At 44.1% G+C, this 25205-nt stretch overlaps 1 protein-coding gene across 3 annotated transcripts; it reads right to left on the reverse strand.

Moving 5' to 3' along the window:
• Window positions 1-735: 735 nt before the first annotated feature.
• On the reverse strand, window positions 736-19736 carry PAK2 (p21 protein (Cdc42/Rac)-activated kinase 2). Of its 3 annotated transcripts, none has more exons than XM_010158985.1 (14): window positions 19550-19736; window positions 13737-13837; window positions 13078-13228; window positions 12285-12316; window positions 11850-11957; window positions 10466-10598; window positions 9628-9691; window positions 9403-9451; window positions 7261-7373; window positions 6630-6747; window positions 4702-4801; window positions 2026-2222; window positions 1337-1474; window positions 736-822 (listed from the first exon to the last, which is right to left on the reverse strand). In XM_010158985.1, exons 1-14 carry the CDS (start codon window positions 19734-19736, stop codon window positions 736-738), a joined length of 1578 nt encoding a protein of 525 aa, XP_010157287.1. The 3 variants fall into 3 exon arrangements, with proteins under 3 accessions (XP_010157287.1, XP_010157286.1, XP_010157285.1); XM_010158984.1 differs by having other exon boundaries at window positions 12279-12316; XM_010158983.1 differs by lacking the exon at window positions 12285-12316 and having other exon boundaries at window positions 13022-13228.
• Between the last annotated feature and the right edge of the window lie 5469 nt (window positions 19737-25205).

Raw genomic sequence — 25205 nt, forward strand, 5'->3', positions numbered from 1 at the left:
TCGACCAGTCGTTAAGTTTCTACAAAGAGGCCACATCTTCGATTAGAAGTCCACAGAGCACAGGCGTGTGAGAAACAGCCAAACACTTCTCTTCCCCCTCTCTCCATATTAATCTCAAGAAGCAAAAACCATCTCAATACATGACGATTTCTTAAGTAGCCAAGTTGTCAATTCTACAGTACAGTAACAACTAATCTGTAAAACAAACGAGGGGCAAGATGTACCTTCACATTTGTCACACTTGCCGTGAATCTAGTCATACGGGAGCTTACTAGAGCGATTTAAAAGTCAACAGGTAGAGGGGAGGAAGAGGAGAGTGAAAGAGATCAGCAGGTAAAATTAGTACTGCTCTCCGAAAGCTTGAATCTGTCATTCAAGTATTGAAAGTACCCGGAAGGGTACAACGCATGGGAGCTGCTACAGCAAAGTTGTTAAAAACCCTAAAAACCCCAGGCACAGTAAGTGGCATTTCTGGGCTGTCTGCAAAAAAAAAAAAAAAAACCAAAAAGGCGAGTAATTCAGTCCTCAATTCCTTCTGGATCCCAGACAGGGATCGCTAGAGTCACCACAATATATTCTGGGTGTCTTCCGGATGAGAGTTTCTTCCCTTCTGCAGACGTTTCCCCCCCAACAAAATCCCCTCCCTCCCCCCAGAAGTGTAACAATTTCATATATTATAAAGATTTGTAAAATACAAACAAACAAACAAGAAGGATGAAGGCTGTGGCAGTGATGTTAGCGGTTACTCTTCATTGCTTCTTTGGCTGCCAAGATCAGTGGCGTCAAGCTCGACAGAGGTTTGGCCAGTTTCAAGAAGGGATGCTGGCAGGAAGAGAGAAACACCGTAAATTAGTGAAAGACATGGTTTAAAAAGCCCATAAAAGCCATACATCTACACAGCCCTTTTCATCCTGAGCTATGAAAGACAAAGGAAGTGCTGTTAGTGCCTAAAGGGACAGCTCCAGAGCACCTCAAGCCTGATAATCATTCCTCCTCGACTCGAAAGAGCCTAGGCCTTCACTTTTCCTGTAACGCCCTACAAAGGTTTGCTGCTCAGACCTCTGTCCCGTTCCGCTCACTTCAATGGCTCTTAATTACAGCAAGTTCATAAATTGGTGGATGCCTGAGCAGCAGCAGAATGAAGGCAAAGACTCCTGGTGGAAAGCCTTCAGAATACATGGGAATCTGATGACTGTAGCTCCTGCTGACTGTTCTCCACTGGAGAAGTTGTTTCAGAAGGGAACACAAAAAAGGGTGCCAGTCTAGGGTGCGGTTTACCACAGGCTCGCTCACTCGTGGTTTCTGTTCCACAGACTGAGAAGCAGCTGACTCTCACCTGTAGCAATTCTTTGGCTGATCCTCTTTTCTCTACATCCATCTCCAAACATCGGTTCAAGAAATCCCGGAATATTGGGGACAGTTTCTCGGGGTTCTGCAGCTCTGGTGTGCCATTAGTTGCTATCAAATATAAAGCCTGTACAAAGAGGAATATTGTATAACCAAGCCAAATCTTGAAAAGATGCCAAGCTGACCTGCCTAGCGGCAATGCCTTTGTCTAGATGAGAAGGGGCTCTGCAGCCTACTGCTCCTCTCCCTGGTGAGATGAGAAAGTAAAAATGCCACAGTTCTGGGCAGTCTCAACCTATTCTTGCTGGTGGCAAAATAACATTCGAAATCTTTTAGCAACAGATACTTCCCTTGGCAAAGAAAATATCTGATACAAGCAGCATTTTTCATAACCTAATGGATTCACTTTCCCTAAACTAGCACAGAAGACTGAGTTCAAAGCCTGGTGTTTTCGTTACAAGCAGGTACTCCCCTTCTGAACAGAAACATTCAGGGTAGGGCTAACTGCAAATTCAAGGCAGCCGACTTTTCCTTCTGGAGGAATTTTCTTGCACTGCTGAAGCTTGGAGTCTCTTGTTTCATTTTCTTTTTAATGCAGAAACTATTAATGAACAATTACTGAGAACATTCATGGGGTAAACACCCGCAAACAGTTGTAGCTGTACATGGGCTTCTTACCCTCAGGGGGTTTTCGTTGAGGTACGGGGGTTCTCCTTCCACCATCTCAATAGCCATGATGCCCAGAGACCAGATATCCACTTTAGGGCCGTATGCTTTCCGTGTGACCACTTCAGGAGCCATCCAGTAAGGAGTTCCAACCATGGTGCTGCGCTTGCTCTGCTCTGGGGTGATCTGAGCACAGAAACCAAAGTCGGCTGTAGGATAACAGAACGTTAAGAAGTTAAATTGGTGCACCCCAAGCAAGCGGGCCTCCTAGAAGACTTCTCTATGACTACACGTACATTTTACTCCCCCCACACTTGAAGGGGTTGGGGGACGTCTCCTTTTTGTCTTCCCCCCACTGTGTTCGCCATACTACAAAAATCCAACGTGCAAGATAGATACAAAACCTGAAGGTGTTTAAGCAGGGCAGAATTCCGTGGAATGAAGATAAGGCTTTTTGTCCTCTGGAGAAGCGACACAACTATTGCGCTGTAGAAGAACGGTATTTTGCCCAGTCTTCAAGATTTCTAGACTGGTAACAGCCAAAAAGAGTAATCAAGCAGAACACAGAAGGCAAGTGTTCTGTGCATGGCATGTTACGCAGCCTGATCTAGAAAACATGAATCCACAAGCCACAGCTTCTGCCCTGCTAAATAGATTTGTGCAGCTACTGAGTTCAACATTTCACAGCAATCTGGCCATCAAATACAGGTACTACAGCTGACAGACATGGAAACAAGGCTGCAGAGAAGTGAAGTGCTACCCCACTCAGCAGAAGGAACCTGGACAAACAAACCTCTCCCCAAGGTAACTACCAAAGAGAACAACCACACTCAAGAAAACGAGAAAAGTCACCTATTCCTATAGCCTTCAGGTGCAGCAGCAATGCACGTTCCATCATGTTACTTTATCCAGCTGCAGCACTCCCACTTCCCAGGCATGTAAAGCATCAATAAGAACACAGTTAAGGCAGGAGACAGATTTTACCTTATCATTGACACTAAGTTTGAGAGAGAAAGAGAGAGAGAGAGAGAGAGGTTTTAAAATTTCAAGTCAATTTTGAAAGTCTTGTGCCACACAGTGCTGACAAAAGAGCCACATTGAAGTGCTATGTTCTACCAAGAGGACAATTTACAAAGACCTGCCCACACCCCAATTGTCAAGATGCTGCCTTAAAAAAAAGAAAAGATTAAAAAAAAAAAAAGAAGAAATAATCAAACCTACAGCAGCCACCAAGTTCCTCCAAGGCCTTTATCAGCGTGTCACACTCAACACAAAGCCCAGCTTATCTCAGTGAACACCACCAGAGAAGCAGCAGCAGCGTACGTCTCCTGACCTACCAGCGCGGCCTTCCGCACCACGCCGCCAGCAAGGAGAGAAGACAGGCAAGATGTGGAACCCAGTTTCACCAACCAGCAGCGTGCGTAATTAGGGCTCCACGGTCACACAGCCAAAGGAGTGCTAGGCTCAACACTGATTACAACACCTCTCCTTCATACAGGACATTTTTACAGCTAACTCCCGCTTTCTCCTGTCTCTTCTTCCTCCTCCTCTTCTCCCAATCTCCTGGGGCCAGTGCTTCTTTACACAGGCTGCTAACCCTCTCCTTATGCCACTCTGCTTTGCTTTGACAGCTCTTACATTCCTGAGCCTTCTCCAGCTAACTCTTTTCAGCCACAGTCCCTGCTCTGACTCCTCACTTATCTTCAGCCTCTGAATTCACACAGTTTGTGCACAAGCACGTCACACAGAAACAATAAAGCCTCCTAGGCAAGCAAGTAGTGCATCCAACACTGCTGGTAAGCAAATCAGGTTGCTCATAGATCTTTCTTCACACTCCATCTCATACCTAATATGAGACTGCAAACCTTCTGGAGTAAAGAACACTGCTAAGATACGCTTTCATCGGCATTTTGAAATTCCTTCCCAACTGTAAAAACACCATCCCTTAACACTTCGGCCGCTTTATGCTTTGCACACTCCTCCACACCAAGGGGTCAGACAATGCGTGTCTCTCTCAACAGTCCTGGCAGCTTCTTCATGTGGTTTCACATTTTTTTGTACTGCCAGACACGTTTGCACACACCAGAACCTGACTTACTATGCGTAAATCCACTCATGCTTAACAATTACCTGTAAAGCAAGCAGTTTCTTTGTCATTTCATGATTATATTAACGAAAGCGTGTCACACTTTCAGTCCAAGAAAAGGAGGCCTAGTACAGGCACAGCATAAGACTAGGCTGCAACATAAATGGGTAATAACATACAGTGTTCTGGTTAGTGGCCTTCTCATGAGAAGGGCAAAACATTAAAAGCAAGCCTGACAACCCGAAGGGACTAAGAAAGCAACGGCAGCTGGCTGCAACTTTTCTCTTGCAACCGTTCGCATCTTTGCTTCACTGTACGGTGCCAGTTACTTCATGTTTTCCAACGTATTCATGTGGCAACAGGTTTGCTTCAACATCCTTCCGCTCTAACATGTCCACAGCCTTGGTCTTAGGGCCCTCAGAATTTTAATACCTGCTACCTGCGAGTTACACATTTTATAACATGGAATGATTTTCTATTACTCGCGGTCAATACAAAAAGCACCTCAAATTTCCCTTGCAAATCCACCCATTTACACTCTCGGAGTCAAAGTTTCCTGGGAAAGGGAAAGCAGAACATAGAAACAATTGGCTGGTACTCACTCAGCTTAACTGAGCCATCCATTCCTAACAGCACGTTGTCGCTCTTAATGTCTCTGTGGATGACCTGGTTGGCGTGTAGGAACTCAAGCGCTTGCAAACACTGGGTGGGAGAAAAAAAAAAACAATTCAGAGTATGGAAACACAATTTGTGTGCGTGGTCACAAATGCAAAAGCAATGCTTACACCCTCGGCCAGTGCTGCGTGCAAAAACGTAACAGGTATTATTTAAAATAACCAGCAGAGGAAGCTCTTGTGCTAAAAAATACTCTCCAGATCTTATGAGGTCAAAAATCATTTAAACATGGAGTTACTCTGCTATCTTAAACCTGTCAATCCAATTCCTCCCCACCCAGTCATCACCCAAGATGCTCTCAAAAATCCCAGATGTTAATTTTGGTACATCTCACAAATTATACAGAGGAACTGTACAGGATGAAGTGAGAGCTTTTTGGCTTGAAATCCCACCAAGAGGAATTGGTGACACCTCATTCTCAACACGCCTGCAACTTCTCCTACACTGAAGGCTGTAAAACATTTTCATCATGGAAGTCACTAATACTGACTTTTATCTTAAAACCTTTCACACTTTCTGCCTAAAAACGTAACAAAATCTACTTTTGCTATTTGGGAATAAAAGGCAAAAAAATATGCAAGATCCTTCCTTTTTAACATAAGCAGAACCCCTACCATGTGCAGCTGGGCGTGGATGTAAGCCCCAAGGAGTTTTTTGTGCCATCATTTGCTTTAGCAAAGAGGCACTGATTTGCAGAACGAATATAACACAGCGGGCAGCAGCGTTTTGATGAAGTACAATAGTTCATTATTAGACTTCTTCCTCAGAAAACTTAATTACTGTTACAGTAAATAGTTACTTTCGGTTCTCCGCTTCCAGCTCCGGTTTCTCTGGAAACCATTACCTGTCCATACACGTTAATGTACAAGTTCGCTTCCCATCCCCTCCCTTGGGGTGAATCATCAAAAGCAGATGTCATGTTGAGGTAGTCAAATGGGGGTTTAAAAGCCTAAGTTTCTCCTGCACAGTAGGTAATACAATTACTTCTTCTGCCACAATAGATCAAGCCTGAGCTGGATGCCAGCACCCTGACTCAGGGCAGAAACTGCTGGTAACCTGTGACACCAGCCACTTCCGACCCCTCCATCTGAAATCTTACTGCAATCCTACAATTACTCCAACTACAGCCTTCCGGAGAATTATTTTTCTGAGAAATCCATAAAGAAAGCATAACTGTCACAGAACTGTAGTTTCCAGACACAAAGAAAACTACTAAAATGACAAAAGGATAGTCTGCATCCAGGTCATCTCTATTTTAGTACACAGTTCTTGAAGTATTCCTGTTTCATCAGATACACTTTCACACTCTAAGCAAACACAGTTCCCCTTCTTCCTTCTGGAAAACACTCCGAAACTTTCAGACTTTTTTTTTTTAAATATGTTCACATCCCTACTTTCTATAGCACCTACATATGAATACTCAGTATTCTCTTTTTGGTGCCTTTGGATACTCTTCATTAGCCAAAGTTCAAAAAGCCAGCATTTCCAGCTGCTAAACCTCCCTGTTGTTCTTCCTTGAGCTTCAGCCCACATTATTAATACCTTTCTGTAAACATGTCAGCAGGAGTAGGCAACCCCGGTACCAAAACCAAAACCTCTGTCCGCTCAACATCCAGCCCCAAAGCTGCCACAGCTCTTTTGTGTGACAACTTGCAAACCCTCGATCTTCCGAGTTAAGCTCCTTCTGTTATTTTCTGTCATTTTAACAGTGATTTCTGCTCTCAGCATCGTTCAACCTTCCTAACTCCATGGCTCCAACACCAACTACTGCCACCAGCCCTAACCCGAGTGTACCGTAAAGCCCAGGGGAGTACAGCGCACCTTCGTTCCTCCACCTACCAACCGCAGTACTCACCTCTCTGCAAACAGCAGCGATCTGTGCTTCATCCATACATGTTTCTGTGACCACATCTGTTAGCGAGCCTCCAGCTAGGTACTCCATCACCACAAACAGTTCATCTCCTACGAGGTAACTACAGGCAGAAAAGGAAAAGCATGACCCGTTTGGAATCAAGAGGTTGAGAACTGGAAGATGCCTGCTAAGAGCTGGTGAGTGAAAAGATTTGTAAACACTTAAGACAAACAGTAGAGAAAGTTGATCTCTGGAAGGCAGCCTGAAACATAAATGCTGACAATAAAAGCTGCGTGCTTCTTACTAGCTAAACGGGCGGGATAACATCCTACACCTCTCATGCATAACGCAAGCACTGCTCCAGCTGTGCTCCTCTCCACCCCTGACCCCAGCTACAGGCAGCGCTGCGTTCATGACAGAAGGCGGCTTCTTACTGAATCAAGACCATTCCCTTCAACAGATGACTCTTAATTTTTTACTTTTTCTTTTTTTGTTGTTTTTAACAACAGTTTAAATACAGTCTCATTTGTCTCAGACCTGTAGGTACAGGAATTCCAGGTCTGTGTGAGTATATCAAGTTTTAAACTCTTGAAACCCTTGGGGATGAAGCAATCAGCCAGCTGTCTGCATTTACCTGTCCAGGAAGTTGACTATGTTGGGGTTCTTAAGCTCCTTCATTACCAAGATCTCATTAATAATCAACTCCTTTTTGGGCTGTTTCTGCAGGTTTATCTGTTTAATAGCAACCTGAATAGGACAAAATAAAACAGCAATAAAACAAATCACTCAAACCTCAGTATCAAAGCCTTTTGGTCATTTTTAGTACAGTGAAAAGTTAGAAGAAATTCTGTAACAGGATTAGAGGAGTTGAGCACAGCTTGCAGCTGGCAAGTCATTTATTTATTAGCATACAATTCAAATGAATGCAACTTGGTGAGCATACAACTTGCAGTCATAGCCAACATCAATCACCCTCTTGCAGCTGAAAAGATCCCCACACAATAATAAATGGCAGAACAGACAGCAAAGAAAACATCCAGGGGATTAAAAAATACTTGCCCAATTTCTTATCAACAGGCCTAAGCAGAAGAGAATCATGTAGCAACTAAGGGAGAAAGTATAAGCCTTCCAATGTAAGGCAAAGTGATTTGCTTTTCTATATTCTGACCAAATCAGTGTTTGGGTATATGGAATGCTGAGAGGCAGAAGGAATTCCTCCCAAAGCAATTAAGCCAATGAACTATCCCAGAGAGAAAAAGGGAAGAAAAAGACCTATCTTGTCCAGAAAATAAACTAACCAGCACAAGTATTCCAGGCTTTAAAATGGAGAATTGTCCCAGTTGTGTTAGTTACTACACTTTGAGGAGGCAGTTCAGAGTTTCACGAGGTAACCTACCCATGAGTCCAAAACCAAACACAAGAACCAATATAATTTTGTAGAAATGATCCTATTGTATTGCCAAGGGCATTGAAAGAAGAGAACTTGTGCCACAGAATCCCAAAATAACTACAATTGGAGGGGACCTCTGGAGCTCATCTGCTCCAAACCCTTGCTCAAAATACAGCCAACGTGGAGCAGGTTGCTGAAGGTCTTGTGCAACTGAGTTTTGAATGGAGATCTCTGTGAGCAGATATTCTATAGCCTCTCTGGGATCCTGTCCCACAATCAGTCATCCTGACTGTGCAGGGAAAAAAGAATTCTAATAGCTAATCAGAATTTCCCTTGTGGTGATTTTTGTCTGTTACCTCTTGTCCTGTCATTGTCCAGCTCCATGCTGTCTACACTTCCCATTAGGGAGTTGAAAACAGCAATAAAACACTCCTTTGGCTTTCTGGTCTCACCACTGAACAGACCTAATTCTATTCCCAGACATTAAGTACCAAGGAAGCCAGAGTACTGCATCCACTTAAATATGTGGAGACTGCGAGCAACCACCTGTGAGCACGCCGGCCTGACAGGATGCAGAGGAGGTGTACGAAAGGAACTGTAGCACCAAATTCAGCCTGCAGTCAGTAAGAACACATGGAGTACTGCAGTGTGTAGGAAGCAGTCTAAGAGACAAGCTATTGAGGTGACTGGAAGGCTTGCGTTTTATCAAGATGTGGTACCACAGTACTGGTAAACGTGGTGACTGTTGAAAGGGCAATAACTCATCAGGGACCTAAGGAAAGGCTACTTGTGGACAGTTAAAGGGAAATGAAGGAATTTTTAATTTAAAGAGAAGCAAATAATTCCTAAAATTTTAGCCCCGGGAACCACAGATGACAAGCAAGCAGAGTATTGCTGATGTTATCAACTTCACCAGCTGGGTTTGGAGGCACCAAGGAGTAAAAGCAAAGGTCAGGATGTGGAGAAGGCATTCTAACTAGAGTGAAGAATCACATGGGGCAAGCTCTTTCCATACAGATAAGCACATCCATCACCTCTACTGAGGCAGGACTAGAGAACAAGCCTGCAAAGACTAAACAGTTTAATTTCTGAAAAGGCAGGACACCACTGCCCACAGTTCTTGAAGGACTGTTTGTTTTCATTCTGGAACACCTCACTCCCCCTGCTTTTCACTGGAAAGACAAAACTCTATTTTTAGTTTTCATCATCTGATTACCACAGAACAAGGCACACACTGTTTCAAATCACTATGACAAACATTCTTCCGGGAGGTGATAGCAGAGATGGGAGCCACAGAAAGAAATCTAGTCAAACCATTTCGGCCACCTACAGAAGAACATTTACACAGAAAAACTATTTTCATTGCAATGAACGCAGGAATCTTACCTCCTGCCCTGTTGCCACATCAATAGCTGTGAAAACTGTACCTGAAGCCCTGTGAAAAGAAAAACATTACAGCCAGTTGCATCTCTGTGTAACAAACAAGCACGTGAACAGACCGATGACAAACAAAAAACTCGTATCCGCTTCCGATGCTGCGGACATCAGAAAGAACAGTACACTGCTTTTAACGCTGTCTCACTGGGAATAAATGTTGGGCTGAACACTTACCCCTGCCCAATTTTTTCATATCTGGTGTATTTTTTCTTGGGATCTCCTATGCTTACGATAGTGCCTAGAAAAGGGAGAAAAAAAAAATGTCCACACAAAACATCAGAGGCATCACAGCTTTAGGAGATGCTCTCTGCTGTGGTAGCACCACGTACACCGTTTCCGTCAGCTGACGCTGAAAACACATGCCAATCCTGCTGTCCCCCTTCAGTAGGGCTGGAGTGGCCAGGACACCTCCAGGAGTGAGGTAGCTCAAGTAGTGAAGGCTGGTGCAGGAACAGCCAAACCTTCCCGAATCAGTTCCAGTCATGAACGGCCCCACCTCAGACAACAATTACGCTAGGTTTCACTCTTAACGAGACAGATCGTGCTATTTCCCACCAGAATCTCAATTTAATGCTAGTCTTCTGTGTAGCAAAACCCAGTATGAAGGTACGACAAATCCATTAGGAATGGACAAATTCCAGTCAGTTCTCAACTTAAGCATCAGAACATTAATATGGTGAAAAAATATCTTCAAGATGATTATGAAACAAGCAACAGCAGAAATTATTTTGTGTTATTATGATCGTATTATACATGCAGATCACATTATCACAACTGAACTGCAATCCAAAAAAGCCTGTTCTACTATCTTCTTTATCCAACAGGGCTCTGAAGCATAGAAATTGGCAGAACTTCTGAACGCAGCTCCTCTCAGCTACTCTCTGACCCAAAATCAATCACGCACAGTATTCACACCACCCTTAAACTTTTGCCCTTATCCTTATTTTTGTGTAATATTCCAACCCCCCCCGACTCTTAAAGTCTTTGTTTATCTGAAACAAAAAACACCTACGTAGTTTTTCCATGATCTCTTCATCTGACATTTTGGTCTTCTTTTTCTGCTTATCACCCGATTTCGTCGCACTGTCAACAGAAGTGTCGCCAGCCAGTGCGGGGATGGGGTCAATTACAGACCGTGTATAAATCTGTTAAGAGAGACCGTTTACCTGAGCATTTTCTTTGGAATCGTTTACGTTCAGTTGAAAACAAGCAATCACAGTTCTTCAAGGATCCCTAAGCACCATTTTACGTAACAGGTTGGAAGCAGAAATTAGACCTGAGAAGCATTAAATTCCAGGAAGTCAAGATGCTGGTATCCTTACTGACCTCTGAAAGCAAGACCCAGACACCTCCTGAGCAGAGCAGATGCAAGGAGATTCACTTCCACACACAGACTTCTTGGGGGATTTCTACCTGCTTATTCCTCATAACCCACACTAGCTAACAGGAGGGGCCCTTTCACCTCTCCACTTCGCTTCTGCGATTTCCAAGTTTCACAGAAGGAAAATCACTATTTAATAGCAAGATCAACTACTACTAAAATCTGAAGAACCATGTTTTGCCATGAAAGGAAGCATGACACCCTTGGGAATTTCCCAGCCGCCCCTAGTTTTGGGGATGTTCTTGGAGCTTTATTTAATTTCCTCCTCAACTGTTCACAGACATACAGTTTGGTACTTCTGGGGGAGCTGTGGACCTGCCACATTTTGTATGTTTACATACCCTGAGTGGGTAATTATAAGCAGCATCACTTGACAAACATACACAATTCCCATTTACGCTACCTGAGGCAAAAATAAGTGGGTAGAGTAGCAAAATGTACACCTACCACGGTCAAGAGAATGAGCTGGAACAAGTGGGAACCCTGGGACATCATTAACAAGGTGTGTAGCTCAGCACAGCTACACTAAAACTTAACAAACAGCAGCTTCTTCAGGATTTCACTTTTTATGTAATGCTGAGGACTTTGTGAGTGAAATACGCTTTCAAATTAAAAGTTTTAATTGTTTTGGGTAGTATATTTGGTGAGACTATCACACAGCAATCAAAGTAAAGAAAATGAAATGCACTAGACTTGTACCATTGTAGTGTGCAAAGTTACAGAAACTAGCTATATTTCTTTAGAATTAACAAGCCTCCTCCTTGCATGCTGGGCTGAAGGATAAGCATGGCTGGGTGTCTTTAACACAAGCCAACAAACAAATAGCATTAACTTCAGGATTTCTGATCCAACTGATATCCAGAAATTGAGCATTTTCTTAGCAACTCAAATCAAAACCAGAACTTTGCCCCAAAACTTACAACAGCTCATTTCACAAACAAAACAATTATCTAGGAAACAGAAGTAGAAAAGTTCTGCGATGCAGGTCTGCACTGTAAATTTTACAGCTGCTCACCGATTTTGTGTGATCCGGCCGCGGAGCAATAACGGGAGGAGGAGCTTCTTCATCATCCTCATCATCATCTGCCACAGCTGTTGATGGCTCTGAACCTTTGGCATTGGTCTACATTTTTACCAAAGTTTAAAAAAAAAAAAAAAAAAGAACATTGTCTCCAGTGTTGAGACTCTTTCTTCCCTTTTTTTCATCCACATTAGGATAAAAGAATTCTTACTGATGACAAAAGAAAGGTTGAGTGGTTTAAGTGCCCTATTGCATTTATTACAAGATTAACATACTGTTGCTCTGGTGAAACATGCTCTGTTGACCCCCCAATTTAAGTTTTTATTTCACAAAAAATTCTCATTTTGTTATATACTGCAACATTCAGTAGACAGCAAATATAGAAAACTTGTACGCACCTAAGATACAAAGAATAGTAAACACACTCACCGTTGGTGTTCCTGAAGGGAAACCATCTTTTTCTAAATAGGACAAATAGCAGAATACATAAAATCATCAGAAAAATAATAAAGGAAGCTGTACGTTTCTAAAAGTCTCCCCCCTAAGGGTAGGTAAACCCACTCCTTTCCCAACTCGCTCTTCAACTGACTGCAGTTCCCACACATGGTTTCCAAACTTGTCACACCTATGTGTTTTATTTTATGGAGATGCGACATCAGGATCAAACGGATATTGCTATTCCCTTAGCGGTATCTTGAATCAAAGGGCAGAATGCTACAAAGCCTTATTACTAAGCTATATTCAGAAATAATTTGGAATAAAACTAGGTAAAACTGCCTCTGTTTGTAGGACAGTCTCCCCCACACAGCTCCCGACCTAGAAGCCACAAGTTATTTTGCATCTTCGATGTCAGCACACTTGACATCAAGTTCACAGATAGCTGTTTCAGCCACAGACAGGAGCACCAAGGTGTCCAGCACAAAACCAATTAATCACAGTACCAGAGCCCCAGCTTCATAAACACAGCCTGTCACAGTTAATTTTGGCTGCTATTCTGACTTATCCCGCTCCATTTCTTCCCCTCTCCACTTAAAACAGGAAATTAACTGGACAATGCCAGTTTCCAGTAAGTTTTAAATTCACCTTCAAATATTTGTTGCTCACTGAAAAGTAGCTCGCCCTTTCAGAATTTGAGTCTGATTTATTATTCTGAAAGAGAGAAAGACTCTGTTCCAAATAACCAACTCCTCTCCAATATGTCTTGCACACACTTGGATCTCACCTGGAGCAGAAAAACTCAGATACTTTTGTTTTGCTGTGTCTTTGGAGTCATAGAATTTCAGCACATCTAGTACCGCCTGGGGGTTTTTCTTCTGTTCAAGCTTCGTGATATTTGAGGTCTGAAGCAACCGAGCCCATTGCTCTGGCATTCCCTGAAAAAACATGTGATTTTAAACATCCTTCTAGCATTTTAAAGATTTTTAAAAGGCAGAGCAAGTTTCTTTCCTCTGTAAAAAGCATAACACGCACAGCCTTAAACACATGAACTAGTAGGATGGGGTTTTAATGGGGAGCCATATGTCCACAGGTGACCACACAAATCACCATGCCAACATGACACCATCTCTTTCAGGTACATCAAGCCAGATGTGATGAATGGGAATACGAAAGTGCTCAACAGAGTCAGTTACCCACTAACGAAAGTAAACCAAAGAGGGTTTTCTCAGGGAATGCTCTCCCAGGTGACACAAAGCATCAGATCTCACATTTACACTGCAGAAGTACTAACAATTCACAGTCTCATTACTCTGACACACCACAAATACACAGTAAAATTATTTATTTGATAAAAACGAAGACGAACACACACTTCATTCCAAAACATGGCAAGGCTTCACTACAGCACTGTTTTCTGAGCAACTTCAAGGCAGGCATACTTACAGTGAACTCTCCGGTAACTGCATCAAAGCCAACATGGATGGTATGCTCAAAGTCTGATGGTGGGGAGATTTCTGGCCTTTCCTTTTCCTTCTTCTTGCTTCCTGAAAAAGGCAGTCACAGATCCGCTGAGCAAAGGTTTGAAGTCCTGTTGTCTCCATGTAACAGAATCAGTGCAAACATTACAACAGTTAGGGCGAACGTAGCCGTTACTCTGTTTAGCGGGTGGGGGTGTTTGCACGTGCAGCACCGTGATTTGGTATCTTCCAATTGGTATAGACTTCAGCTAAGAATCGACAGCGTGGTCCATTTAAATCAATCGTACTATGGTAGCAATCAAATACAAGATTAAGAGCACCAGAGTGCAACGAAGCTCTGTTGAGCATATGAAATCTAACCACACAAAACGTCTACGATGCCAAAAAGGGACATTTTAGTATGGATTAAGAACCACCCTGAAGACAACTTCAGCTCAACCTCAAGTTCACCCTGAAGACAGCTAAAACTCTCTGCTTCAATTCAAGGTAATTAATGCAAACTAGGACTTCCTGTGATGAAGATAAGAGTTTATAGCCTCAGAGAAATTACCTAATTTAAATTAAAGGGGGGGAAAAAAAAAAAAGCAAACATAATAAGCACCAGAAGCAGGAACAGGTAATGAGAAGTACCATGTGCACAATCCAACCCAAATTCAATTAAATTTAGAAGATGTTTTATTGTGCCCAGGGCTTGAGTTTTTTGGCTGTTTGGGTGGGGGTTTTTTGGTTTGGTTTGGTTGACTTGTTTGTTTTTTCCTGAAAAAGAAAAAACAAATAAAAATTGAAGACAATTTCTAGTTAATTCTAAATATAAAATACACTATCCTGTTCCCTTTCCTCAGAAAAGGTTTGGAGTTAAGTTGGAAGGTTTCAAGAACCTGTTTTCTTGTTCTTGCAGAAGAGCCTGAGCCCTGCTTTCTTTCCCTGCCAGAGCAGAGGAGTGTACTTGCTGGTTGCTCTCCAGGTAGAAAGATGATGCTCAAGGCCTCATCTCATGGCCCGCTGCTGCAAGGCAGAGGCCTGGCACAGAGCTGTAGAGCGTGTCTAACCAGATACCAGGAAAACTGCATGTGCAATCCTGGGAACGCCTGTGGGCTCCCAGGGCATACCGCTGAATCAGCTGCGTTTATTATAGCGTGCACGAAGCCAGCAAGAATGCTATAGTGCTCATAACCACAAAGGAAAGCAGCACACCATTTTGCAATCCAACTTGATTACCGTTTTACATTTGCATGTTTAAAAAAAAAAAAAAGTATTTTGCTTTGGTTTTAAATTCACTTTAAAAATAAGTCATGTAGTTGTACAGATAAGGAGCAGCTAAACCAGTGCCCTCTGTTTACATGGTAAAAAGAACATGGGGAAGGCATTGATCACCAGAGAATCCATCTGAAATCCCCTCACGCTGGTGGGAGAGGAAGGACTGGGAGCGGAGGACAATACTTACAAACAAAAAGCCATGTGGGCTGCCTCCAGCTGAACAATGCACTGGAAAGACACGGCTATTATAAACAGGATATCTTTAATATGGCTGCACAGGTCAGAGCCAAAAAGCAAACGGACTGTCAAATGTTCTCATTAACATCATTCAGTCAGAGGACAGAAAAACTCGCTTATGTGAAAACCTTTAAGGAAAGTACTGTTTCTTCCCAATCTCTTGCAGTTGTTTATGCGAAAGGAAGGGGGGGAAGTTATATTCCTCAGGAAGCAGGGAGAAAAAGCTTATATTCCTGAGGAAGATTCCTGTTCAGGAGCACTTGACACGTAGGGAGCAGGAGCTGGTGCTCAAACCCTGCAGCACGTGCTGCACAAATACACCCTCTCCTTCCAAAAACACCTATCTTCTCAGTGGGCTAGGCAAGGAGAGTAAAGATCAGTCCACTGCCCAGAGGAACAGCGGACTGGAGCAGCACTTCAAACGCAGGCAAGCAGCGAGCTTCAGCCAAGAGGCCAGTGCCGTGAGTCATGCGTTGGCAGGATGTACTCGAGGCTCGGGGAACAAGGCCACGGCGAGGCCACACTGCTTTTCAACCTCTGCCTAGGTTTGCAGCGCAGTTCTGTATCTAAATGGGAAGCATTTAAAGGGCCACGTTTGTTTCAAACGGCAAGTGCATGTAAGATGTGATACGTGGGCCTTGCAGAGGCAGCAGCATACAGTCCCCCTGTTCCCTGGAGTGGGAAGATACAGGCCCTTCAGAAGGATTTGGTGAATTGGAGAATGGCTCTGATTAAGAAAGTGCCTTAAATACAACCGGACTCTTCCCCAAAAGACACTTCTCTTCCCCAAATGACGCCACAGGCACTCAGCAAAGCATCACCCACGGTACTCCACACACACTCCAGCACGGCAAACCCGTCCCCTCGCACCCTTTGCTCCCCACCAGCCAACCTCTGCACACAAGGCTGGAACACCCCGGTTTCTCCCCAGCCTGGTGGCAGCAGGTAGGTGACTCCAGGGGGTACTCCCCGAAGTACCGAGCCGCAGCTGAAACCACGCTGAAATCTGTCCTCAGCCAGAGGGCTTGTGCGTGTCACCCGCACCATCCCGGGTCCTGGGCAATGCCCCACAGCACGTCCTTTATGTTCTGCTCCACGACAAACATTTCGTGGTTTAGGGGATTATTTTAAAGCTTTCCAAAAACACACACAGTTTCGTTTGACTACAAAAATCCAGCCAAGGAAATTCATGGCAATTAAGCACTCTAGTAAAAAGATGACTATCGCTTCATTTATCCTAAACAATGGAACCAGGGAGAAAACACCCTCCACAAATAGGTCATTAAATAATCCCTTCAAACTCTCATGACTATTTCAGCACAGACTAGCTTGGACTTGGGGCAGAAACTCTACACTGCTAAACCTCACCGTCTTCAGCAAGTCCCCCAGAGCACACCACCATCTCCTAACCTAGGGAAACCTCCCAAGAGGGGACCAGCGGGATGCAGAGCTGTGGCAACAGATGGGAAGAAGCTGGGCAGGAGGGACCCTGCAAAATCCTACGGACAGAGACCTGCAGAACAAAGCCAAACGACGTTACTCAGTGACAAGCCTGTTCACAGCAGCCTCATACATCTCCTGGTAAGGCATCCCTTCATTTTCTGAAAAGAAGAATTTACCATTTTCATAGTAATCTGTTAACTTTGGCATTGGCTGGAGAAGTTTGGCCCATGAAAAAAACTTCCACCCCAGAATGACAGATTATTTTGCATATAGTACCAGTATTTTTTTTTTAAATCCAAGCAGGAAGTTAATATTTCTGTAAAACCTCCCAGCAGCAGAATTAAAAAAAAAAAAATAGATCTTTAAATGGGTGTTTCTGATGAGGGTGCATCTCAGCCATGCTAATGAATAAAACTAACATCTGACTATTGTTTTAGTGCCAGAAAGTCACTGTGTCCATTTATATTCTGCTCACATTCGACAGCCCATCTTGGAGGCCAAAACCATTTGTTTGGATGTTTTCATTATCCCTGCTGCAGGTCAACCAATCCACAGAGTTTTTTCCAAATTAAAAAAAAAAGACAACTTTCAGATAGTTTCTTAAGGCCAGATAGTTCAATTACCATTTTTCCTAACCACATTATCTTGCCATGCAGTAAAGCCACCTGCTTTTTTTCAGGAAGACATAATACTTTTTAACATTTAGAAAAGATAAACTGACACCATTTTCTCTGAAATGTACTTTTCTCAGCAGAAATTACTTCCATTTTTAGTCTGCATCACCAAACAATCAGTACGTATACAGACACATGCTCGACAAGATTGCTTTCCATAAATTTGGTTCACATAGGCACTGACAGCGTGGTCTGAACAAGCCTAAGTAATGGGACCCCACAACAAGCGCAGATGAGCCAATGCAACTTCAGACAAGTCTTCAACCACCTCCCCAGCCAGCTCAGCAACGAACAAATCCACTATCAAGAGGAAAAGAACCATCCAAGGAGAAGTAAAGGCGCTACAAAACGGCACAAAGCTCTCCAGCTGCACTGCACCCACCTGCACTCACAGCCCATTTCACAATACAAGCAAGTCTCACACAGGGTTAGTATTTTACAGCAAGGAAAATCTTCCTCTGTGTGAGGTTTGTGTTCTACTTCATTCTATCTCCCTCTGTAAAAAAGGGCCACAGATGCTCTGATGAACGACCAATGCAGCAGCATCATGACAAGTGCCTTCCCAGCTCCTAAACCATTCTCCTAGTGTGAAGCTGGGCAGATTTTACCATTCCACTGGATCTTCTTGCAGCCCTCACCCTCACCCTGTATGCATTTCCTCCCATGACCCCCTGATATGATGGTACAACACCAGTTTCTGCAGTATTGCAGGGCTAAGCTCCAGACAAGTGGCATTACACCTAGTTGACAGCACCACCTGCACCAACCTCAAAGGCCTGGAGTCTCTCTCTTGGGGTGCTGCCACCAACCTGTAGTAGCTTCTCATGTTCTCATTACCTCTTCAAGCCTCTTACCCATGCCAGGAAAAAGAAAAAAAGACCACCCTTTTTGTTGCTGTAATCCAGCTTTGGACAGTTATTTCACAATAAGCAACCTTGTGAAATAACTGTTCAGCTTCCAAAAGCTACACTGGCCAAATCTTTCCATCCTCCGAAAAGGAAAACACACCCACCATCCAGAGCAGAAACTCTGCCAGATCATGGAAAGCCAGACCTTCCAAACAGAGGGAAGCCTGCCTCTAGAGTTTGTCTCCAGGGTGAGGCATGGTTGCTCACACCGCTAAGCAAGAGTGAAAACCAGCCCTGGGGAAAACACTTAGCCAGGACAGTAAACCACCCGAGGAGCAAAGTCTCTTGAAGCAGTCAAACCTGTGTCAGCATGACTGAGCCAGTCCTGCCCAGCACATCAGCAGTGAGGCACAGGAAGACAAGAGCAGAACCAGGAGACTTTAGGAGCAGCAGGGTCTTCCCGTTGTGTATCTTAATACTCATCACAACAAAACTAAGTGGTAGAGATTAGTAAAATGCATGGCTGTGTCAGGTCAGGCTTCGAAGTCTCTGCGCTGCTTTACCATACCAGATGTTGGAAGATAGAAATATCTACACCCTATTTTGTTGTATGTGCATATTGACATCCTGGAGAACCAGGATCAGAGCTCCAGTGCTGTACACACATTCACCATACAGAAAAGAGGGCATAAACAAAGCACAAATACAATCCAGTTTCATTACAGCAATTTTTTCTTAGAAATAATCCCTGTTTACAGGAAAACAGATTTTTTTCCCCACTAGTAATTAATCCTAACAGTGCAGTTACACAGACAGAAGGACTTGATTCTTCTCAATTCTCCTTCAGGCACACTGCAGCCCCCCCACCATTTCTTTACTACTTTTTTCTCCTCAAGGTACCACATAAATGGTCATCAGCACGAAGTACCTTCTAAAACAGCCAGATGATCATTTCAAACTAGAAATGTGCACTTAGCATTGCAAAATGGTGAGTAATACGATTCCCAGGAATCACAAACATTTATTAGGGTTGTTTGGAAATGCATTACTTTAAACTGGGCAGCAAACATGAGAAGCAATAGGTGGTGGTTTTCCTCACTGAGCTATTTAATTTTCCTCCCTTAGCATTTAATCTTCAAAGATCCCAGGGCAAACAGAAGGAACATCTCAGCTCATTGAACACACATACCTAACTTTCAGCACTTCCTCCAGTCCCCTGCACCGGGACAGGCTGGACTCAAATGGCTGAAGTGCTACCAAAACTTACAAGAGCAGTAAAGGAATGCAAGATGTAGCCTTGGAAAATAGAGGCATCTTACCTTTTTCAGTGCTAGAGAATATGGAGATGATTTTATTCCTAGGTTTTCTCTCTTCCGGTACAGAGGGCAGGGGTTTCAGGCTGTGGTTGGCAGACAACTGGTCCTTGCCCCCTGAACTGAAGATAGTACTGCTCATCCGGACGGGAGGAGCTGGCGGCTTGTCTTCCAGTTCTCCGTTGTCAGACATGGTTCTCAATAGCTAGTGAGAGCACTGAAACAGAGATATTTGTTTTAACACAGGAAGAGAGCACAGAACACATAAATGTAGCATTTCTTTGTTGGCCAACAAGGAAAGGAGCTCGATGAGCACTGCACTGGCAGACCCTGATGTCTCTGCCAAAGGAAGCGAATCCCTTCCTCCTCCCGCTCCTGTGCCACCTATTCATTTACGCCAGCAGCAGCATTTGTGGAATGGAGGGACAAAGTTTTCCAGTGATAAAACTAGTCCAGTCAAAAAAGAACAGACAGTTATAATGTGGAACAATTCCCAGATCTGGTTCACTATCCATTCACACAAAGGCTGTGTATGAGAAAAGCACAGTACATGTAAGGATGTAAGTACAACTTCTTCTAGGGGTAGCTCTAGCTCAGAGAGCCTCATGCTCTAGTCAGACACCTTTAAAAGCCGTAGATGCTTTCATTCTCATCATTTATAAGACAAGATCTTGGGAAGAAAAGCTTATGTTTGGAAGTCACAATTCGGCACACTGTCTACATTAAGAATCTCTCTACCCAAATCATGCAGCCTGCATTAAAGAACATGGGACTGAGAGCCACCGGATGCATTCCATGTCTGAATGAGGACTTGCATTACTTCATGCCACACTTTCTCCATTTGTACAAAGAATACATATTGTCACCACAATCCTTTTCGAGTCTTTAACAAAAGCATGAGCGAGATGATGAACAAATAGCTGCTAAAGCTAAAACCACAGCACAATAAAGCATCTGCATGACACATTCCACATTCAAGAAAACCTGCACTGGCCTTTCCTCCCTTCTCCATACTATCATGGAGATTTTCCTCTGAGCACCAAGAAACAGGCAGCCTCTCTGCTAGAGGGTAAATAGCACAAAGACAGAGCTACAGAAATTACCTTGCAATGACAGCCAAATAACGAATATCCCCTTCATTCCTCTCCACGCTCAAATGATGAGCTACCTCTTCAAAAGGGGGATCAACATCCCTCTTCTGTGTTGACCACCTCCTCCTCCTCCTCTCATGACAGTTTGGGAAATGAACAGCCTACCAGCTTCTATCAGCTCCCCATCAGAGTCCCAAAGCATAACTCGGTGCACCACACCACTGGAGCAATCATTGTCATTCCAAAAGGCAGGATGACAGTGCAATCCACTCTCAATTATCACACCTTATTTTCAAAGTGTAAATATCATGCTATACAGAGTCTCAGGACAACACAAATATGCTATACAGAGTCTCAGGACAACATGTACATCTTGCCAAACGTGAGAACTAAAACCAGGTGGACTACCATTCCCCACCACTGCACTGGGTGAATACTGCCAAATCCCAACAAGGTGAACTGAAGCAGGCTAGCAGCCTGAATTCATGCAGCACAGGAGCATACTGTTCTGTTGTGGGCTCAAGAGAGATTAAAATGAATTATCACCATTAATACCCACAAAAGCATGTAATTTCTGTACAAATACCTTCAGAGGCACAAACAGCACAAAGCAAAGTTTTGGCAGTGCAAGTAAAACCAAACGTGTGCTGGTTGTCCCATCTCCTCAGACTGACAGGGAACAGCGGTGAAAGCTGTGCAGACCCACCTAGGCAAACCTGCCTGGTGACGGAGTGATAAACAGACCTGCAGCACTTCAACATGTCTGCAGGGATGCACTTGTGGATCAGACTGAGATTCCCATTCATCAACAGTCTGCCAAATTCACTTACTGATTGCTCTTTCAGATGTTGGAAGTTATCTGCAGGATCTTCTGGACTGTCCAGTACCTATGCTGCAATATGGGGAAAAAATTAAGAACCCTGCGATCTAGCAACAGGCCTGTGCAGCCTACCCACAGGGATCTGCATCCCAATCACTGTCCTGACAAGACGTTGTTTGCACAACATGCGTGCCACCAATGTGAGATGTACAATTCTGGGGTCTGAACCACCAAAATCAGGTACATGGTATTCAAGAGTCCTGATTCGAGTGACCACAGACCATAATCCATTTCCCTTATGCTAATCAAATCTCAGAAAAGAACAGTATGTAGGGTCCTCAGCTATCCAAATGGGAATAGACATTTAAAGGAAAGCACTCCTCCCTTTGAACAAGGAAATACAAACAGATGGCTAAATAAATTGTAGTAAAGAAGCATCTCACAAAACTTTACCATCAAAATGATACACTATGTGGAGAAAGCAAGCAGCCTTTTGCATTTTTCTAAAGTAACCCTTTCCTGTGTCTGTGAAGTTCTTTGAGATGCCTGATATTAGCAAGAGCAGGATGTAAGGATAAACAACAAACCAGCACCTGAAACTGGGCAAGAACAGACTTGGCCCTCCAAGCCCATACTAATCCCCTGCACGCTCCCTTGGCGAGCCTAGTCACTGAATTAACAACGCCGTAACATGGTATTCCGGTCGCAAATTTAAAGAACATTTACTGCACTTCTGTTTACATATTTTCAAAATCAATTTCTAGTAACGATTCTTGGTTTTCAGTGACACAAGCAGCACAAGTCAGCCGATCGCATACTCGGTATTACAGCTTCTTGATCTGAAACGAATTCCTGCTCAGTACCTTTCGTGCTCAAGAGACGACACTGTTAAGCAACAAGTTGGAAGCAAGGACATGGAAATCCAAAACTCATCTACTCCGCAAGAAAATCAGGCACTTCAAAAAAACCTGGTGTAGCAGCATCTGTCCAGAACCCTCAGAGCTGCCGCTCTGATCGGTTGTTTGGTGCTACGAGCATTCAGAAAGACCCTTCACCTCACTCGCCATAAAGCCCCGGAGCTCTGCAGGAGGCTGACAAGCCGTGGGGCTGGCAGAGAGAGCTCAGGCATTGGGTTCCCACCTGCGGGATCGGCTCCGCCATCTGCAGTGAAACAAAACCCTTCAAGCTCGTTAAATCTGTGCCTGAGTAAAACCTCACCTTTTAGGAAAACCTTGAGATGTGATTTATCTAATAACAGACAGTAGTTAGTAATTTCTGGATGGCTGATTCAAAGGTGGTTGTTAAAATAAACTGCCAGACCCAAAACTGCTTTGCACAAAGGAGCATTTCAACGCACAGCAGCTTTGCATTCACAGAGAAATTACAACCGCTCTGCTCACAACAAATCGCTTCAGGAGACAGAAGTCTGACCCTTCGGTCACCATCGGAAGTTAAAAACCAATCATTCTGTTACGGTTCAAATCCAAACAGCGAGTCCCTTTCAGACAGCTGAGTGCAGAAGAAAAGAGCAGCTGCCCTCTGCTTTAGCCTTACCCTGCCTTCCTTACGCAGGGAAAGTTTCCGCGGCACCAGGAAGTACTTCGGAGCTTGCTGCAGAGGTTTGGCGTTGGGGGCAACGACTGGGGGAGGGATTAACAAAAGCAGAAGGAAAGTACAAGTACACCCTGAAGCTCCTTTTCTGCTCTCTCACCCTGCCAAAGAGGAAAAGGAGGCTGTGCGTTTCACAGCAGCGTCACCACTCTTGCACCATCACCCACGTGGCTGCCTTGCTGAATCACAGCTTGTGCAAGGAACTGGATGGACCAGGAGAATTTTCTTTTTTTTCCAGCACCTGCCAGGAGCCTGGAAACTGGCAAAGGGGATGTCAGCTTCGTATTTCTCTGACAGAATCAGACAACACAATTAATGGTGGGTTTTTTTATAGCTTGGTTGAAAGACACTGACTAAAATGGTTAACCTAAGTTTGAGCAACCTCATAAAAGTATGCTAAATCTTGAAGAAAGATGCCAGAAGCAGCAAAGGTAATATATTGAAGAGGACGTAATCAGGGGAAAGGGATTCACTTTCATCTTTGCCAGTGAAGATAATACCAGTAATCATCAGGTATTCAAGCACACTGGCAACTCCCCCACAATCACTAGTTGCACTACATTTCATTACAAGAACTAGAAAGCAGAGGAATGAACCACAGAGACCAGCTGTGAAGCTGCAAACAATACTTAACTACGGACTTCAAAGGGATTCATTCCTACCACAGGGCACTGGTAACACAAAAACCAGGCAAAAGAAGCTAAAAGCTTTTCTCCCAACAGTTCTGCTGCTTACTCCACAAAACATACTCACAGGTACCAGCACTGGTGACCACAATGCTCCAATTCTGAGTCCTTATCTCCAGTTTGTGATGCTACTCCCAACAGCTGTCCCCTTCTTTTGACAAAGGTTTCTTGCCCTGGACTGGGGCAACAAAACTGGGAAAACTCATCCTCGGCAGGCTTAGACACCACCCTAACACAAACTGCAGCAGCCACAGAGCAAACGCGCTCTCTGCTCTGCCACAGAGGCAGCGGCAAGCGGCCATGCAGAGTCTGTGCTGTCCTAAATCACTCACCACCGACAGCGGGAGACTGAAGCCAGGTTCCTCTGAAGTGCAACTCTTCTCTTTCCACCTCTGAGGCTGAGGCAAGACAAGTACAGTGAAGGCAAGGCTGAGGCAAGACAAGTACAACCCAGCCTCTTCCTCCCAGCCCTCGAAGAGACCTGCAGTGACTGATTTGCACATGCGTTCAGAGTTTCATTTTTACAACGACGTTCAGGATTCAGTTCTGCTGCTCAGTAGCTTTCTTCCTTTTGGGGAAGAAAAGGGCCCAATAACCTACAGCATGCCCAGGTCACAGGAGAGAGAGCAGTTCCTGTCGCTGCCACCAGTGGGAAAACACCCAGAAACATAACCCTGACAGTGAGTAAAAGCTGTAAAGTGAGAATTCAGCAGCACTTTCAGAAAGTTGATGAACACACACTGTTGCAGCACATTAGTCTGCTGGCTTTGACGTGGATTTTTGCTCTCAATTCCCCCCTGAGCATAAAACAGGGCTGCTTCCTGAAGAACTTCCTAAGCACAGCTCTTGTGCTGGCCCTGGCTCCCTCGGCCTCCCTCGTGATCGGTATGGAGGCTGACACGCACTCCCGTCCCAGCTGAAGCAGCGTGCCGCAGGCTCCGCCACGGAGGCCCTCTCAGCTGCTACTTAGCTCCTCTGACTTCTAAAAAAGGACAAAGGTTTTTCCTCTCACACTTGTTTGCAGAATGACCGAAGGGAAATAAAATCAAATTTAAAACAATCGTTTTCCTATCTGCTTTAGCACACAGTCACATTGTTCCTGGAGCACTTGACTTGGGCAGATGAAGTTTTAGCTATGCATCACGCATGCATGCACATTGGTCTTACAGGGCAGTACTGTAAGGCCCCGAACAGGAGTAGGGGGGTGGTATCACGCATCAAACACAACAGCTGCTGTAGAAAGTTCTCATATCATGAGCCGAATTTGTGGTTTTCAGATGTTCAAATTCATGTATTTCAGGAGTCTAGACTGCATCTGTATTTCACTGCCAGGGATTTGATGCAAAAGTAAATTGGACTACTGCTTGGAAAAAAAACCAACCCAAACCACACCACACATGAAACTCAGAGCTGTTAGATAACATGTACAAAAATTCCTGCTCCTGGCACACCAC

This window comes from Eurypyga helias, unplaced genomic scaffold (genome assembly GCF_000690775.1).
Source record: "Eurypyga helias isolate BGI_N326 unplaced genomic scaffold, ASM69077v1 scaffold20709, whole genome shotgun sequence".
NCBI classification, from domain to species: Eukaryota; Metazoa; Chordata; class Aves; order Eurypygiformes; family Eurypygidae; genus Eurypyga; species Eurypyga helias.

Excerpts from the sequence above, each read along its gene's own strand:
- PAK2 (XM_010158983.1), bottom strand. The coding sequence starts at position 19,736 with ATGTCTGACAACGGAGAACTGGAAGACAAGCCGCCAGCTCCTCCCGTC. Across the intron at positions 13,838-19,549 it reads ATTCTCTAGCACTGAAAAAG|GAAGCAAGAAGAAGGAAAAG; the intron begins GTAAGATGCCTC and ends TGCCTTTTTCAG. Across the intron at positions 13,229-13,736 it reads CAGTTACCGGAGAGTTCACT|GGAATGCCAGAGCAATGGGC; the intron begins GTAAGTATGCCT and ends ATGTTTTTTCAG.